General features: G+C 44.4%; 1 protein-coding gene across 9 annotated transcripts in view; it reads right to left on the bottom strand.

Moving 5' to 3' along the window:
• Window positions 1-15,950, bottom strand: part of GRB10 (growth factor receptor bound protein 10) — a 267,426-nt gene that overhangs the window by 92,811 nt on the left and 158,665 nt on the right. For all 9 annotated transcript variants that reach the window (XM_061590044.1, XM_061590039.1, XM_061590042.1 and 6 more), the window contains one exon: window positions 3,003-3,159. In XM_061590044.1, the coding sequence (XP_061446028.1) occupies window positions 3,003-3,159 (157 nt within the window). The remainder of the gene's footprint in view (window positions 1-3,002; window positions 3,160-15,950) is intronic.

Genomic DNA, 15,950 nt, shown 5'->3' on the forward strand with positions numbered 1-15,950 from the left:
AATGCTAAGCTACAGTTATTTTAAAACATTATATTGAAGGTTTCAGATCTTCTCCTAGCAGCAGTGCCAGGGGAGAAGATGGGAAAGGGAGGAGAGGGGACAGTGCACAAGCTAGAGGCTCATGCATGTAATGCTAAGCCAGAGTTTAGCAGAATTTATATCCAAATCAAACAATTCACTTTTAGATTAGTAAGAATCACCACAAATATTTGGCACATACAACTATGGAATGTAAATGTGGCAATATTTTTTCCACCATAGAAAAGCTTCAATGGGACAAAAGCTCTCATTTACATATTGCACAAGCCCTGGGTCTACACTGACTTTGGGCATCAAAATGGATTTCAACAAATTCAGAATGCAGTTGAAATAAAATACTGACTGATAAATGTATTGCTCCTTTCCCATTATTGTGAATTACCAAGTTATTTATGTATATAAACAGAAGCTTTTGATTTCCTCATCAGCCTCCTGCCTAATTTATTCAGCAATGGCACAAAGCTGTGTCTGACAGCACAATTAGTAACCATGAAAGCAATTGTGATGTCTGTCATAGCCCCTTCTGAGGACTCCTCAGAGGAGGAGAAGGACTCGGGGGCAGCAGCAGGAGATCCAGGAGAAGGAACAAGTCCCTGAGGAGGCAGCTCCAGCTCTCCCTCATCTGGAAAGTGTCCAGGACATGGCTGAAGCCCCTCAGTCAGCTTCAGAAAATGAACAGGAGGCTCCCCTCCCCCCTGCAGAGCGAAGATGCCAGCAAGTATTGCAACAACGCCATCGGTCTGGCTGTTTAAGACAAGCAAGCTCTTAGAAGCAGGAAGGCTGATTACCTGCACCTGTCTGAGGGAGTGGGATTTAAAAGGCAGTTCATGACTGCAGCAGGCTGCTGACTAAAATGTCGGTCGTGACCTCCATGCGAGACCCAACTTCCAGAACACGGACCCTTGGACTGAACTCTTGGCTCACTGGACCCAGCTTTTGGACACTGACTTTGGTACGTGTGCTCGGAACAACTCCTCTGACCTTCTCTCATCCCGTTCCTGTTATCTGCCTAGCTTTGGCAGATTTATGACCCAGCTAGCTGCCAGCTAATGAGTTTACAGCCCAGCTATCACCCCTCCAAAGGTGGCAATGTCAGACACTGAACTGTGGCATCATTGAAGGAATCTGGCAGGAGAAGAATACTGGACACCAAGGAGGAAAGCTGTTTACACAGAACCTTGGTAATCTTGGGTAGGAGAGGGCCTATAAAAATGAGGAACTAGATATTTTAAATGAGAATCCGTTAAAACAATAACATCGCTCAAAATGTGAACATGTCTGTTGCATTGTTTTCTTCCATATGTATTAGTCCACTAGTCTCTTTCTAAAATACACTACTTTTCATTAATTACGTAGTTGACTTTTTTTAAAAAAAACCACAAATTTACATCATTATCTACATAGAAAAGGTGAATGTATATATATAATGACTTTTTAAAGTCAAGCCAAATCAGAAGAATGTTGTAGATTTGCAAAATGTGAGTATCTAGCTTATATTATATCTTTAGTTATTGGTGTTCATTTAAGACGTCACAAATATGAAAAATGGCCCCTCCTATAAAAGGTCTAACAAATTTAACTAACAGCTTGATGACTACTTTTTCTCCCCTGCCTAGTGATAGCTTTTATTGCCTTTGAGTAGCAGCTACCCAAATGAAATTCACTGTCAATGTTTTAATACATGGGCACATTTTTCTATAATCTCTTTTGAGCAAGAGGCTGAAGTTATGTAGCACAACACACCACTAACAAATTTTAAAGAAAAGATACGAGACACATCAAGCAGTATCTGAGATCTTTCCAGGTATATGCCATCAGGGCTGGCCCCAGACATGTGGGCCTCTCCACTCCCTGCCATGAGCCAAGATGGTGGCAGAGGCTTCAGCCCATTAAGGAAACTTCTGCTACCATCTTGATAGCAGCGCTGCACGTGCAACTAAACAGCAAAGAAAGATAGGTTGAAGCAAGGGAATGGGGGTGCTCTGGAGCTCTCAGCATGCGATCTGTGGCAGCGATCCTGCCGTGAATCACAGAAAGGGAGCGGAAAGGCCCCTCAGGGGCCCCTTTAGCCGCAGGGGCCCTTGGCCAGGACCCCATCTGGCCACCCTTTGGAGCCAGCCATGCATGCCATTAAACCAGGTCCCCACTGTTATCCTTCACCAACTGTGAACATCTTAATTTCAATCAGGCACAAGGGCTGCTGCTGCTTAGAAAAGAGAGGTGCCAAGGTTTATGCAAAACTTGCCATGATGCATCATAAAGAGGTGTTGTCATTTTCACTTCCCTGAAACCAAGTCCAAGAAAGTATCTCTCTCTACCTGGGTCAGGATTTTCTTAGGTAGACTGCAATGACACAGTGTACTCAAGACCGAAGCCTTTCAGCTGATGATTAGCTGAGCTGACCAGGAAACCAAACTCTCTGCTGGGAGTCCAGATATATTTGTATAAATTGTTTATTTGCCAAAGTCAAGGACACACACGCACACACACAAAACCATTATTACAAAGCATTTCCAACATTTGATGAGTGTCAGCATTCATGTGTGAATGCCCGGATACAATTTGTAAATGTCACCTCCCCAAAAGTCAGATACACAATCAGTGAATATTGCCACCTAACACAATTGACAACATTCACTTGCATATATGTCCAAAAAGGGGGGCGTAAGAGAAAGAGCTCCAAATTTTGGGACATTCATAAAATTTATCTGGGATTGTCAGAATCTATACATGAATTTCCATACTCATCAGATATCCTGTATTAAACAGATATCAAAATCAACACCACTACCCCAGCCACTCTTCATGTAGCTCAAACAACTACCATTGAAACTTTTGCATAGTCTTCTCCTCTTACAGACAGAAATCCATTACTAGTACTTATAACAGATCACCTGGAAAAAGTAAACCCATTTATTGTTATGTATTGGACATCCAGGTTTAAGCCAGACTTTCTTCCCTACCTAATCCTAGGAGAGGGTGATGCTCCACCAGGGTCCAGCTGTTATCATCCACACAATGACTTTTGTAAATGAGTAACTGGCAGAGGTCCCGAGCCGTCATATCTGCTAGGATCTCAACCACTTTGGATGTCCCATCTTCACTAAAGACTTTTACATCCTGTAATACAAAAACGATATGCTTTAAAAATAGCAGTCTTGCATTTTAAAAAAGAAAATAAAAAACCAAACTGAACACTTATGATACCTGATTAGTGCTGTATGTATTCTGTACTACAATAGTGGAGCTCTATACGCAGATGCTATCCAAATTTTGTACCAAAAATCTGAATTCCTAGACTTGTACAAATAATGTAGACTAAGCATAATTTGCAAAAATTATTCTGGAAAGAAGCAAGGAGTTTTGCAGGACACTGAAACTTTACTCAGGTGCCCACATATACACACAGGATTCTAGTATTTTAACTGGCATTAAACTTAAACGTACTTTTATCTCTACTCATAAGGACTAGAAACATTTTTTTAAAAGAAAACCAAAATTCTCAGAAAGCTGAATTCTGTTCTCAAGAACACATCTGCACTTGTGTGCTTGAGGCTTCTTGAATTCCCAGGCACCTGGAACACCGCTTTTGCAACATTCGTTGCTCTTCTCCAGGAGGCTGGGCACAGATGACACCGGGGCTGTGGAGTCGGTATGTCAAACCTTCGACTGGCAAATGTATATTAATTTTTTTTCTGTCTGACTCAGACTCTGATTCCTTCATAAATGGCAAATGTATATTAATGACGCGATCGCCCCGGTGCGCCCTCTCCGCTGCAGAGCTCAATTGGCTCCTTGGTATACCTCGGAGCTAAGAGTGATGAAGCAAGATAGGAGACGGCTTGAGTGCAAATGGAGACGAACTCCCGACGCCTGTAATCATGCACTTGTGAAGGCCTCTACCAAACTCTATGTGAAGGCAGTGAGAGCAGCAAAGAAGCAGTACTTTGCTGCCTCCATTCAGTCATCTTCTAACCGCCCAGCGGAACTTTATAAAATTGTCCGGGGACTTTTATATTCTGGTCCTCAGGACGCAACGATACCATCAATAGCCCACTGTAACGAGTTTGCGAGACACTTCCAAGACAAGATCATGAACATCCGCCGGGACCTTGACTCCAATATTGTTGCAGTTGAATCCACTGAGGTGTCCGGAGCACAGTCTTGTCCTGTTTTATTGGATGAATTTCAGTTGGTACTGCTCGAGGATGTGGACAAGGTGCTTGGACAGGTGCGGGCGACCACTTCTGCTCTGGATCCTTGCCCCTCGTGGCTAATAAAAGCTAGCAGAAATGGAACAGCCGGCTGGGCCAAGGAGGTGATTAATGCCTCTTTACGAGAGGGAGTGGTCCCACTCTGCCTAAAGCAGGCGGTGGTGAGACCGCTCCTAAAAAAACCCTCCTTGGACCCCGACAATCTTGACAACTATAGACCGGTAGCAAATGTTCCTTTTCTCGGCAAGGTCCTAGAGCGTGTGGTCGCTCGCCAGCTCCAGGCTCTTTTGGATGAAACTGATTATCTGGATCCATTTCAATCGGGCTTTCGGCCGGGGTTTGGTACAGAAACGGCCTTGGTCGCCCTGTATGATGACCTCTGTCGGGAGAAGGACAGAGGGAGTGTAACTCTGTTGGTTCTCCTTGATCTCTCAGCGGCTTTTGATACCATCGACCATGGTATCCTTCTGCGGCGACTTGCGGATTTAGGAGTTGGAGGCACTGCTTGGCAGTGGCTGTGCTCCTACCTCGAGAACCGTCTCCAGAAGGTGGTGCTTGGGGAGCATTACTTGAGGCCCTGGGTACTCCAATATGGAGTCCCACAGGGCTCAGTTCTGTCCCCCATGCTCTTTAATATCTATATGAAGCCGCTGGGCGAGGTCATTAGGAGTTTTGGAGTGCGTTTTCAGCAATATGCTGATGATACGCAGCTCTATTTCTCCTTTTCATCTTCTTCAGGTGAGGCTGTTAATGTACTAAACCGCTGCCTGGTCGCGATAATGGTCTGGATGAGAGCTAATAAACTGAGACTCAATCCTGACAAGACTGAGATGCTGTTGGCGGGGGGGCCCTCTGCCCAGATGGTTGATGTCCGACCTACCCTAGATGGGGTTACACTCCCCCTAAAGGAGCAGGTCCGTAGTTTGGGGGTCTTATTAGATCCGCTCCTGTCTCTGGAGGCTCAGGTAGCCTCGGTGGCACGGAATGCGTTTTACCAGCTTCGGCTGGTAGCCCAACTACGACCCTATCTGGACAGGGAGAACCTTGCCTCAGTTATCCATGCTCTGGTAACCTCTAGATTGGACTACTGTAATGCACTCTACATAGGGTTACCTTTGAAGACGGTTCGGAAACTTCAGCTGGTGCAGAATGCTGCGGCCAGAGTTCTCACTCGGACAAAAAGATCTGATCATATAACACCTGTCCTGGCCCAACTGCACTGGCTACCAATACGTTTCCGGGCAAGATTCAAAGTGTTGGTTGTTACCTATAAAGCCCTTAACGGCACCGGACCGCAATACCTGATGGAACGCCTCTCCCATTATGAACCTACCCGTTCGCTGCGCTCGACGTCGAAGGCCCTTCTCCGGGTTCCAACTCACAAGGAGGCCCAGAGAGCAATAATGAGATCTAGGGCCTTCTCGGTGGTGGCCCCCGAATTATGGAATGCCCTCCCTGATGAGATACGCCTGGCGCCTTCTTTGATATCTTTTCGGCGCCAGGTAAAGACCTACCTCTTTGCCCAGGCATTTTAATTCTAGTTTTAATTTTATTTTATAGTTAATTAATTGTAATTTCTATTAATTTTGTCTTAATCTGTTTTTAATTGTGTTTTTATATCTATATGTTGTAATCCACATTCACTGGCTTTTAAATGTGGTTTTATTCTGTTGTACACCACCCTGAGAGCCTGTTGCTAAAGGGTGGTTTAAAAGTGCAATAAATAATAATAATAAATAAATAAATAAATAAATATTAATATTAATATTAATACATTAATATTAATTAAAATTAAAATATTAATTTTATTTTGAAGTCGGAGTCTGTACATTTCTACCGACTCCGACTCCACCCAAAATTGCTTCTGACTCCAACTCCGCGACTCTGACTCCACACCCCTGGATGACACAACTAGATAATGTATTAAGCAGGCAAAAAAGCTTCTAGTAGTAGTAATTAAAAAATTAACACTATCCAACACCAGGGCTTCAGAAACATTTGAGAGGGAGGGAGGTTCTAACCCCACAGTCTTCAGAGGAGGGCCTTCATTGTTTTACAGTAAAACTCAGTTAAAAATCTATCCTGTTTTGTTTGGTACTAATTTCTGATCACTTCATTTGCAGTTTAAAATCAAAAGATCGATGACTAACATTATTCACACTTCCTTCAGCCCAATATTAGTATGCTCTTACTAATGAGAAGAGACTATAGTTACCAAGCTCTCTGTGGCCCTCAGTTAGATGGATGGTTACTTGTTGCCTTATGTCACTTAAACAGGATTAACAAAAACTGCTCCCCAGAGGTTCAAATGCACAGCTTCAAGATGTAACCCTGTGTTAACCTAATATTTAAGAGGCATATTCTAGTACCCAGGAAGACAAAACAATTATTTGTGGGGCAGGATGGATTGAAGTAATGTTATGAGGAAAAGACAGCATGAAAAAGGCAGCAGTCAGAAGAACAAGATGGCATTTTAAAATATAGCTACTCTTTCATGGAAGAGTTTGTTCTTTACCTCTTCCAGTCCTTTGCAACTCCAAGCTGCAACACCCAGGCTGCTTTATAGTTTCAACAGATCAATTCACTTGAGTCACTGACAGAACTACTCCAGTCATATGTGCAGTTTTCTGGGGGAGGCGGACAACTCTCCCAGAGCTGTATTCAAAGGGTTACACATAATCTTTTAGGTAGTGAATCAAATCACAATGTACAGACCAATCCTAGTCCTCCCAATGACTGATCAAATCATTTCTCACACAACCCGTAGACTTCTAAATTATGTTGCTCAGCAAATTTTTTAAAAATGCTTTATGACCACCCACACGCATAAAAAAAGCACAACCAACATACACCAGTACATCACACATCAACCGAGAAACCACTCTCTGGTATCAAAAAGTTCAAGAAGAGGAAAGAGATATTCAAAAGCCCAAACCAAGCACACTCTTTGGACTGCTGGTTTCTTTGCCAAATAATTTTCAATAGCCCTCCTCACAGAAGTAAGCACTTGAACTTCTTTGAAGCTTGCTACCATTTCCCTCTCCTAGCAGGCTTTCCCCCTCCCCACATTGCTCCTTTTAAGCTCAACACTGGCTTTCGTAAAACAGACTGGCAAATTAAATGACTGGGAATATGCTCTAATAGGGCCAGGTCTTAAGCTACAGGGAAGAGCTGGGCACTCAAACTGTCTCCTAGATTTAGCAGTTGCATGAATGCAATACCTCGATTTCTCTTCCCTACCCCCAATTCTCCTTAGCACACAGTAGTGTGTGTACACAAAGTGGCACAGTTAGGGAGGAGTTAAAACTCAAATGGGAGCTAAAAAAGCAACTCAAAACTGGTGCCTCCAGGAAACAGCTTCTTGTGACAGCAGAGATGAGCCACCTTTCAGAAGTCTCCTTTCAGAGGGAGGGAGGGAGGGAGGCAAAATCCCTGATTCTGTTGTTCCTTGGAAAGCACACATTCCATACAATGGCTCAGCTCCATGCAAGCTCCCGCCAATCTGGAAGCAAACTGCAGAAAACCTAGTTTGGAAAGTGTATCTTTATTTTGTTTCCTCTCTGTATTAGATTCCTAGACAAGCAGTTTCTTTAAAATTAGGGATGCCCAGCTTCTGTCTTCTCAGGAGAGACTATATTCTCCTGGTACTGATCTGGACACTGGACAATCCAACCCCAACACACATGAACAGATCCTCTGATAGAAGCATTACAGGGGTGGAGCTCATTCACATGGATAGCACGTGAAGACATTGATGGGGGCAGCCAAGAAACTAACGTGCTTTCTGAAAGATTTACACAAGAGGCAGAGAACAGCAACACTTTGCCTTTTCAATTGTATGAGACCCACAGAGTTTCCTTGCTTCTTTCCCCCACAAACGAAACTACGGACAAAGCTTCCCACATACTTTTATTACAATCTAGTACGGATGCTGGAGGCCAGATGGAGTTGCCCTGGGAGCCAGACCCCAAAGTAAGTACATTTCATATGTCAAAGGTGCTTCATGTATGTTCAGCCATCCTTACAAACAGCCCAAGAAAGTGACTCAGCATCATTATTTCCATCCTGCAGTTGCTGGGCTGAGAGATACTGGCTTGTGTCAGAGGACCCAGTGAGGCTACAGCTGAAGTAAGATTTGGACTAGGCTCTCGGTCCACACTGAGCCCACATACCTCGCCCATTCTCCAACATGGGAATAACTGGCATTTATATTTTGGAGTGTTCCAATAGCTTCACATACATTATTATCTTTCAAAATCACCAGGAATCTCTATTATCAACCTATTTAAATTCATTTTAATAATCTGAGAAATATCTCTTGGAATCAAGATGCCTAGATATGTTTTGACCTCTGGGCACCAACAGAATTGCCAATTTTTATACAAAGTGGCTGATTTAATGCCCACTGGCATTATTTTTAATCAATTTATCGTATACACTGAAATCCCAGCTAAACAACTATTTGTATAAATTCTAGTGTAGATGTTTCAAGTCTATTAATACATTGTAACAAGTCAACCACCTACAAAGCTAATTTAAATTCTACTTGCTCATAACCAAAGCCATAAACAACATAAATTTGTCTTACCATGAATTTCTGTTTACTGGGAATGATGGATGATATTCCCGATAGGGATGATGCCTCCTATTGGAAGGAACAGGCAGGGTTCACAAAAGCCTTTTGCCTTCTCTCCAGGGGGATGAGTCATCCCTCTCACCAGACTGACTGGCAAAGCAGACAACTCCTCGACCTCACACTGACACTCCAACTTTAACTCTATTGATCCTTGAAACCTAACTTTCAGAAATTGTATGGAACAGAAAAAGAGAAACCCACAAGGAACAGAGAAGCGCAGTAAAAAAGGGCTTAACCACACCAAAATAGGACAGCTGCCTCAAACCCAATGGAGCACACACACGTGGAAAGGCCAGAAAAATGCCTAAGCATATGGATAGCAGCAGCAGGAGCCATAAACCACACCTCTCAGGTTGCCAGCTCATGAAGGAGAGGTGGATGGAATGTCCCCCATCATCCCCAGTAAACAGAAATTCATGGTAAGACAAGTTTCCATTTTTACCTGAGGATGTTGGATGACATTCCTGATATGGATATAACACAGCAGCCTCAAATACCTGGGTGGGCTTCCTCTGCCTCTCACCCCATTGCTTTACAGCCTTCTGAAGGACCTTCCTATCAAAGACTACAGCTAATGACAAAAAAGCACCCAGTTTTTAGTATCTCAACACTGTGAGGGGAAGCCCAAATTGCTGCTCTACAAATTTCCAGAACAGGAAAACTACCCTTAAAGACACTTGAAGCTGCTGCACCATTATACCACTTTGTGGTTGTTTGTGCAATGCCACACAGGCTGGGCTATGCATCCCTGAACTACCCAGAAACAGAAGAGGAAGGGACCTTCCTCCTAGCAGAAGGGTTGGTGAAAGCCACAAACCAAGACTCAGGAGTTCCCCAAGTCCTAGGTCTCTAGATAAAACCATAGTACCCTCCTGACATCTAAGGTATACTACATGCACTTGTGTGAGCATGAAGAGTTCTTACATAATAAGACAGCCCCACCTACTGGGACCAATGAAACACTATTCTGACCTTAGGAATGAAAGATGTATCAGATTGCAACACCACATTAGCAGGATGGAAAAACAAAACACAAGCTATGAGCAAGTAGCCATCAGCACAGTGAGGACAGAATTCAAACCACAAGTGAGAAACTGGTGGACCCCTGGAGAGAAACCAAGGCCAAACCTTTCATGAGATGCTTGTGGTTGAAATGTGAGGACAAAGTTGGGACACTGCTTAAAATGACAACTTGTATTTTAGTGGTGCTGTAGCCCAGCCCCTTATTCACCCCCTCTTGGAGAAAACCCCTAGCACATTTTAACTTCCAGTGCTGCTGGGTCAGCTTCAGAAACGATAACACCTCCAGGTAGAGCTGGATACCCCATTGCTTGAGGCCCGCTTTGAGGCAAGCAGAGTGTCTAAAACCTTGGATCAACAGATGGGCACCTGAACATCCAAAGCCAAAGACTTGAGGTCCAGGCAAATCACCTGAAACCCTAGGCTGCCGTCCCCAGGGTGACCACCTGGATGGGAATAGCATCCCAACTGAACAGGCTGGCATATGTGATCAGGATCAGTCTCCTCAGCTCCTCCCACTCACTCACACCATTAATTGGAGAGAAAACAACTACCATTGTAGCTCCCTTTACGCCAGGTCTGAAATGGACATCTGAATTCTCCCCTTTGCTAGAATGGAAGCAAAAGCTGTTGAAAAGACCATGGAAGAAACCACAACCATCAGACCAGTTTATAGCCCAACACCATCAGGCTGATGTCACCTTACATCCTGCAATCAGATGAGAAAGAACATGCCTAATGGACACCAGTAAAGTTAGTTAACTACAGTCCAGAATGGCATGACATTAACCAAAACTCTGAGAAAGAAGCTGCTCCAGCTAGATGAAGCTTCTCAAATTCACATGTGCTGGCAGAAACTTGCCATGCCATGGGAACTGCTAAAGCACCAGGAAGAGGGGATACATTGGCCCCTACACTGAGTTCTAACTTTAGGCATTACAAACTTGAGTGATTAACACAGTCTCCTAAAATCTTGATTAGCACCCTTTGCTCCAGCTGACAAACTCTGGGTAAATTATTATTATTAGATTCATTCGCCGCTTGATACCCAAAGGTCCGCAAGCGACATTTGCAATGTTAAAACAAAAAGAAACACACTATAAAACATAATAAACAACAACAAAACAACAGCAATAGCACTCCCACAAAGCCGCAGCCTCAGGAAGGTTCGACAGGTTATTAAAACAAAGTCTCAATCTATCAAATGCCAGGGAGAAAAGGTAGGTCTTTACCTGGCAAAGAAAAGATGACAACAAAGGCGTCAGATGGACTTCACTTGGGAGCATATTCCACAGGGACCCCACATCAGCCATCAAGGCAGAAACAAGGGGAAACTAGACCAATTCAAAAACTTCACAGAGAGAACCCACTCAGACCTCCAACTAGTATTGAAGGGTTGTAGGAAAAACAAACAAGCACCATGGGTTATTTTATTTCATTTAAGTATGTACTGAGGTAAAAAATTGCACCCAGTATAACAAAAACCAAATAGGGTGAGGAGGAAGCATAATAAAAAACACAGGCTCAGCAAATAGATAATAGGAAAGGCACAAAATCAAGGAAAGGCATATATGTGAGAGAGAACAAGAGGGCCCAACCATCACAGGCAGGGTAGGGCTTGTGAGAGGGATCACTTCTCCCCTTGGAGGGGAGGCAAAAGGCTTTAGTGGACCCTGCCTGTTCCTTCCAGTACAAGGTCTCATCCCTATCAGGAATGGCATCCATCATCCTCAGGAAAACACCCTATTCTGTCTATTCTGCATGCCACCGGTTTCAAACATAGATCAAACATCAATGGAGAAAGAGGGCAGCCCTGTCTTGTACTTCCCCCCAAGCCAAATGAATCTGGAAGGATTCTATTTGTCCTTAATTGCAATTTAGAAGAGGGCTATAATTTATTTATTTATTTATTTATTATTTCATTTATATACCGCCCTAAGCCTCACGGCTCTCTGGGCGGTGTACATAAGAGATAAAAACAACACAATATATAACTACAATAAACATAATAAAGTCAAAAACCAAAAACAAACAAATAACAACAAAAAGCAAACAGCATCATAATACAACACTAAAAGTACAGTTAAAATACACTTTAAAAACAGATTAAAATACACTTTAAAATGCCTGGGAGAATAAAAAGGTTTTCACCTGACGCCGAAAAGATAGCAGCATCGACGCCAGGCGCACCTCATCGGGGAGACTATTCCACAATTTGGGGGCCACCACCGAAAAGGCCCTAGATCTAGTCCCCACCCTCCGAGCTTCTCGATGAGATGGCATTTGGAGGAGGGCCTTAGATGTTGAGCGCAGTGTACGGGTAGGTTCATATTGGGAGAGGCGTTCCACCAGGTATTGCGGTCCCATGCCGTGTAAGGCTTTATAGGTCAAAACCAGCACTTTGAATCTAGCCCGGAAACAAATAGGGAACCAGTGCAGACGAGCCAGAACAGGTGTTATATGAGCGGACCTTCTGGTCCGCGTCAACAGTCTGGCCGCTGCATCCTGGACTAGCTGTAGTTTCCGAATTATCTTCAAGGGCAGCCCAACGTAGAGCGCATTGCAGTAGTCCAATCTAGAAGTTACCAGAGCATGAACAACAGAGGTGAGGTCATCACCGTCCAGATAGGGATGTAGCTGGGCTACCAAACGAAGATGGTAGAAAGCATTCCGTGCGACCGAGGCCACCTGGGCCTCCAGTGACAAGGAAGGATCGAAAAGAACTCCCAAGCTACGAACCTGTTCCTTCAAGGGGAGTGTAACCCCATCGAGAACAGGATGACCATCCACCATCTGGGCAGGGGAAGCACTCACCAACATCGTCTCAGTCTTGTCTGGATTGAGCTTCTCATCCAGTCCATTATCGCGGCCAGGCAACAGTTTAGTATGTTAACAGCCTCACCTGAGGAGGATGAAAAGGAGAAATAGAGTTGCGTATCATCAGCATACTGATGACAACGCACCCCAAAACTCCTGATGACCGCACCCAGCGGCTTCATGTAGATGTTAAAGAGCATGGGGGACAGTACCGATCCCTGTGGGACTCCACAATGGAGAGTCCAGGGTGTCGAGTAATGTTCCCCAAGCACTACCCTCTGGTGACGACCCACCAAGTAGGAGCGGAGCCACTGCCAGGCAGTACCCCCAACTCCCAACTCCATGAGTCTTCCCAGAAGGATACCATGGTCGATGGTATCAAAAGCAGCTGAGAGATCAAGGAGAATCAACAGGGTCACACTCCCCCTGTCCCTCTCCCGACAAAGGTCATCATACAGGGCGACCAAGGCTGTTTCGGTACCAAAACCGGGCCTAAAACCGGATTGAAATGAATCAAGATAATCAGTGTCATCCAAGAGCCCCTGGAGCTGGCCGGCAACCACCCGCTCCAGCACCTTGCCCAGGAACGGAACATTCGCCACAGGTCTATAGTTGTTCAAATTATCTGGGTCCAAGGAGGCTTTCTTCAGGAGTGGTCTCACCACTGCCTCTTTTAGGCAGTCAGGGACCACTCCCTCTCTCAAAGAGGCATTTATCACCTCCTTGGCCCAGACGGCCCCCTGCCAGCTTTCACCAGCCAAGAGGGGCAAGGGTCCAGCACAGACGTGGTCGCCCGCACCATTCCAAGGATCTTGTCAACATCCTCCAGCTGCACAGACTGAAATTCATCCAAGAAATAAGGACAAGACCGTGCTCTGGACGCTTCATTAGGTCCAACTGCTATAATAGTGGAGTCTAAGTCCCAGCGAATGCATGCGATCTTATCTTGGAAGTGCCCAGCGAACTCGTCACAGCGGGCTACAGAGGAATCTATAATGTCCCGAGGGCCAGAGTGTAAAAGCCCTCGTACAATTTTAAAAAGCTCCGTTGGGCGGGAAAGTGATGACTTAATGGTGGCAGCAAAATAGCTCTTTTTTGCTGCCCTCACCGCTACTATGTATCGCTTAGAACAGGCACTTACCAAGGCATAATTGCATTCATCGGGAGTTCGCCTCCATCTGCACTCAAGCCTCCTCCTCTCTTGTAATCGAATACTAGATTGGTGGGGAAAGATGGCTGCCGCATAAGAACTACTAGTAGACCGTTCCTGTAGTAGACCGTTCCTGCTGTTTTGCAAGAAATAATTTCTCCTACTACTATAAAGTCGTCTATTGCTCTGCTGACACTTGACAGATCATCTGTTTACCTATTTGGGATGGTTGACCCCCAAGCTTGTAACCTTTGAGCCTCGTGTGGTTCTCCACTGGCTGTCCTTGTTAACTGCAGAGGAGTAATTCATTATCTCGCCCAGCTGTCCTCAAGGTTTGCTTTCTTTGCCTTCTGTTTGATTGTGTCGTATGTAACTCCAGCTTATTTGCCAGTTGTTGAGGTTTTAGAGATTACTTCCAAAGTGTTTTGACTGCTTCTGCTAACTGTTTGTTAACTGTTTGATTGCCCACGAATGCTGGCTGACGAAGGAATTGTGACCAGGCTCAGCAAGACTGAGTTTTATACAGGACTGAGTTCCATACAAACAGAGTTTCTTACAAATCAAACCTGGTTCAAAAGTGAGTAAGCTGTTTTTGGGGTTTCTAAGTTTAGGCGAGATGGTACTTACCAGAGTTGGATACAAACAACTTGGACTGGTCCCCACGACGAATGATATTATGGCAGTCATTAAAAAACATAAACAGCGTAAAATTACAGATTTTTTCGGCTCTAATTTAAGTGCCTCGCTTACTACGAGATCTTAGGACTCAAAGGTATCTGACGGTAATGAATGTTTAGACTGGTCTTTGGGACCGCAGTGCCTGATGAAACCATCGATTGGGGACGATATGAGGGCAGGCGAGTGTTCCTTGGCTGTGGAACTGGAGCATGCTAACCCTCCTATTGTAAATCCCCAGCAGGCTTGTAGCCCAGCACAGTCGCAAGTATATGGGCATTCTGCAAGCGTTACTCCACCTTGCCCAGGTAAGAATGTGAGCGTGGATAGTTCATCTTCTTCAGTTCAGTTTTGTCTATCCTCCCCTCATCAGACATCAACGTACAAAGGACCATACTATGAAGAAACCGATCCCAGTACGGTGGATAAACTTTTTAAATCTCAGTTGGACCTAATTAAAAGTCTATTTATGAATTGGACAGAGGATCTGTCGCAGATTAAGAATCTCCTCACCGAGTGTATGGGTCAGCTGACAATATTAATGGCCTCAACATTGTCTTGCTTAAGGGGTTCCGCCCAGCCCTCCCCTACCACTACTATGTTAAAGGCCGAGTCGGATCTTAAGATTCGGGTGGACAGGAACTTTAGCCCCATACACGATCTCAGCTCTACAACTGGCCTGCCAGCGTGTGCAGTCCAACAGCAGGGTGATCGATCTCCAGATACGATTAAATCGACTAGCCCAATTCACACTCACAGTAAGCATGCCGATAACGCCGGGGTCCTAACAACAAAAAAGGGCTTCAAATGCAAAAACATCAAGGCTCAAACAAATTTAAAAAGGAAAACGAAAAACATAAAAACTGCCGGCAGCTTTAGAAAGGGCTCTAAAATGAATTTTAATAAACTTTTTAAGTTATTGGATTGTGAGGAGACCGCTCAATCAGGGCAAGTGAACAAAAGAAATAAAGTTAAATCCATTAAGACTGATCCTAAATGGACCCCTCAGCTGTACTGCCCAGATGTTTCACCCCCTGGTGTCAATGGAACATCTTTACCTGGGCACCAGACAATCGTGCAACCAACGACCAGGGGTGATGTCCCTCAAAATAATGCTGAAGCGTGTGAATACTGTGAGGGCTATCAACTACTACCCTTGGAAAGCAAAAGGTGGTGTCTCCAGCTGGATGTTAGAGTTTTGGTTTTTTCCAATTACCCTAAGCCTCATGGCTGGTTGTCACAGCAGGATCGTAAATGACATCTAATGAAGATATTGTCACCAATGGTCAAGTCCCCCTTGAAACTAGATGCCTTTACGAACATCGAGTATCTTTTTTATAACTCTAAAACAGCCCGTGCCTTAGTAACGTTTGCGTCAGCCTCTATTGTGGACTCAGTC

Source organism: Rhineura floridana, chromosome 11 (genome assembly GCF_030035675.1).
Source record: "Rhineura floridana isolate rRhiFlo1 chromosome 11, rRhiFlo1.hap2, whole genome shotgun sequence".
NCBI lineage: Eukaryota > Metazoa > Chordata > Lepidosauria > Squamata > Rhineuridae > Rhineura > Rhineura floridana.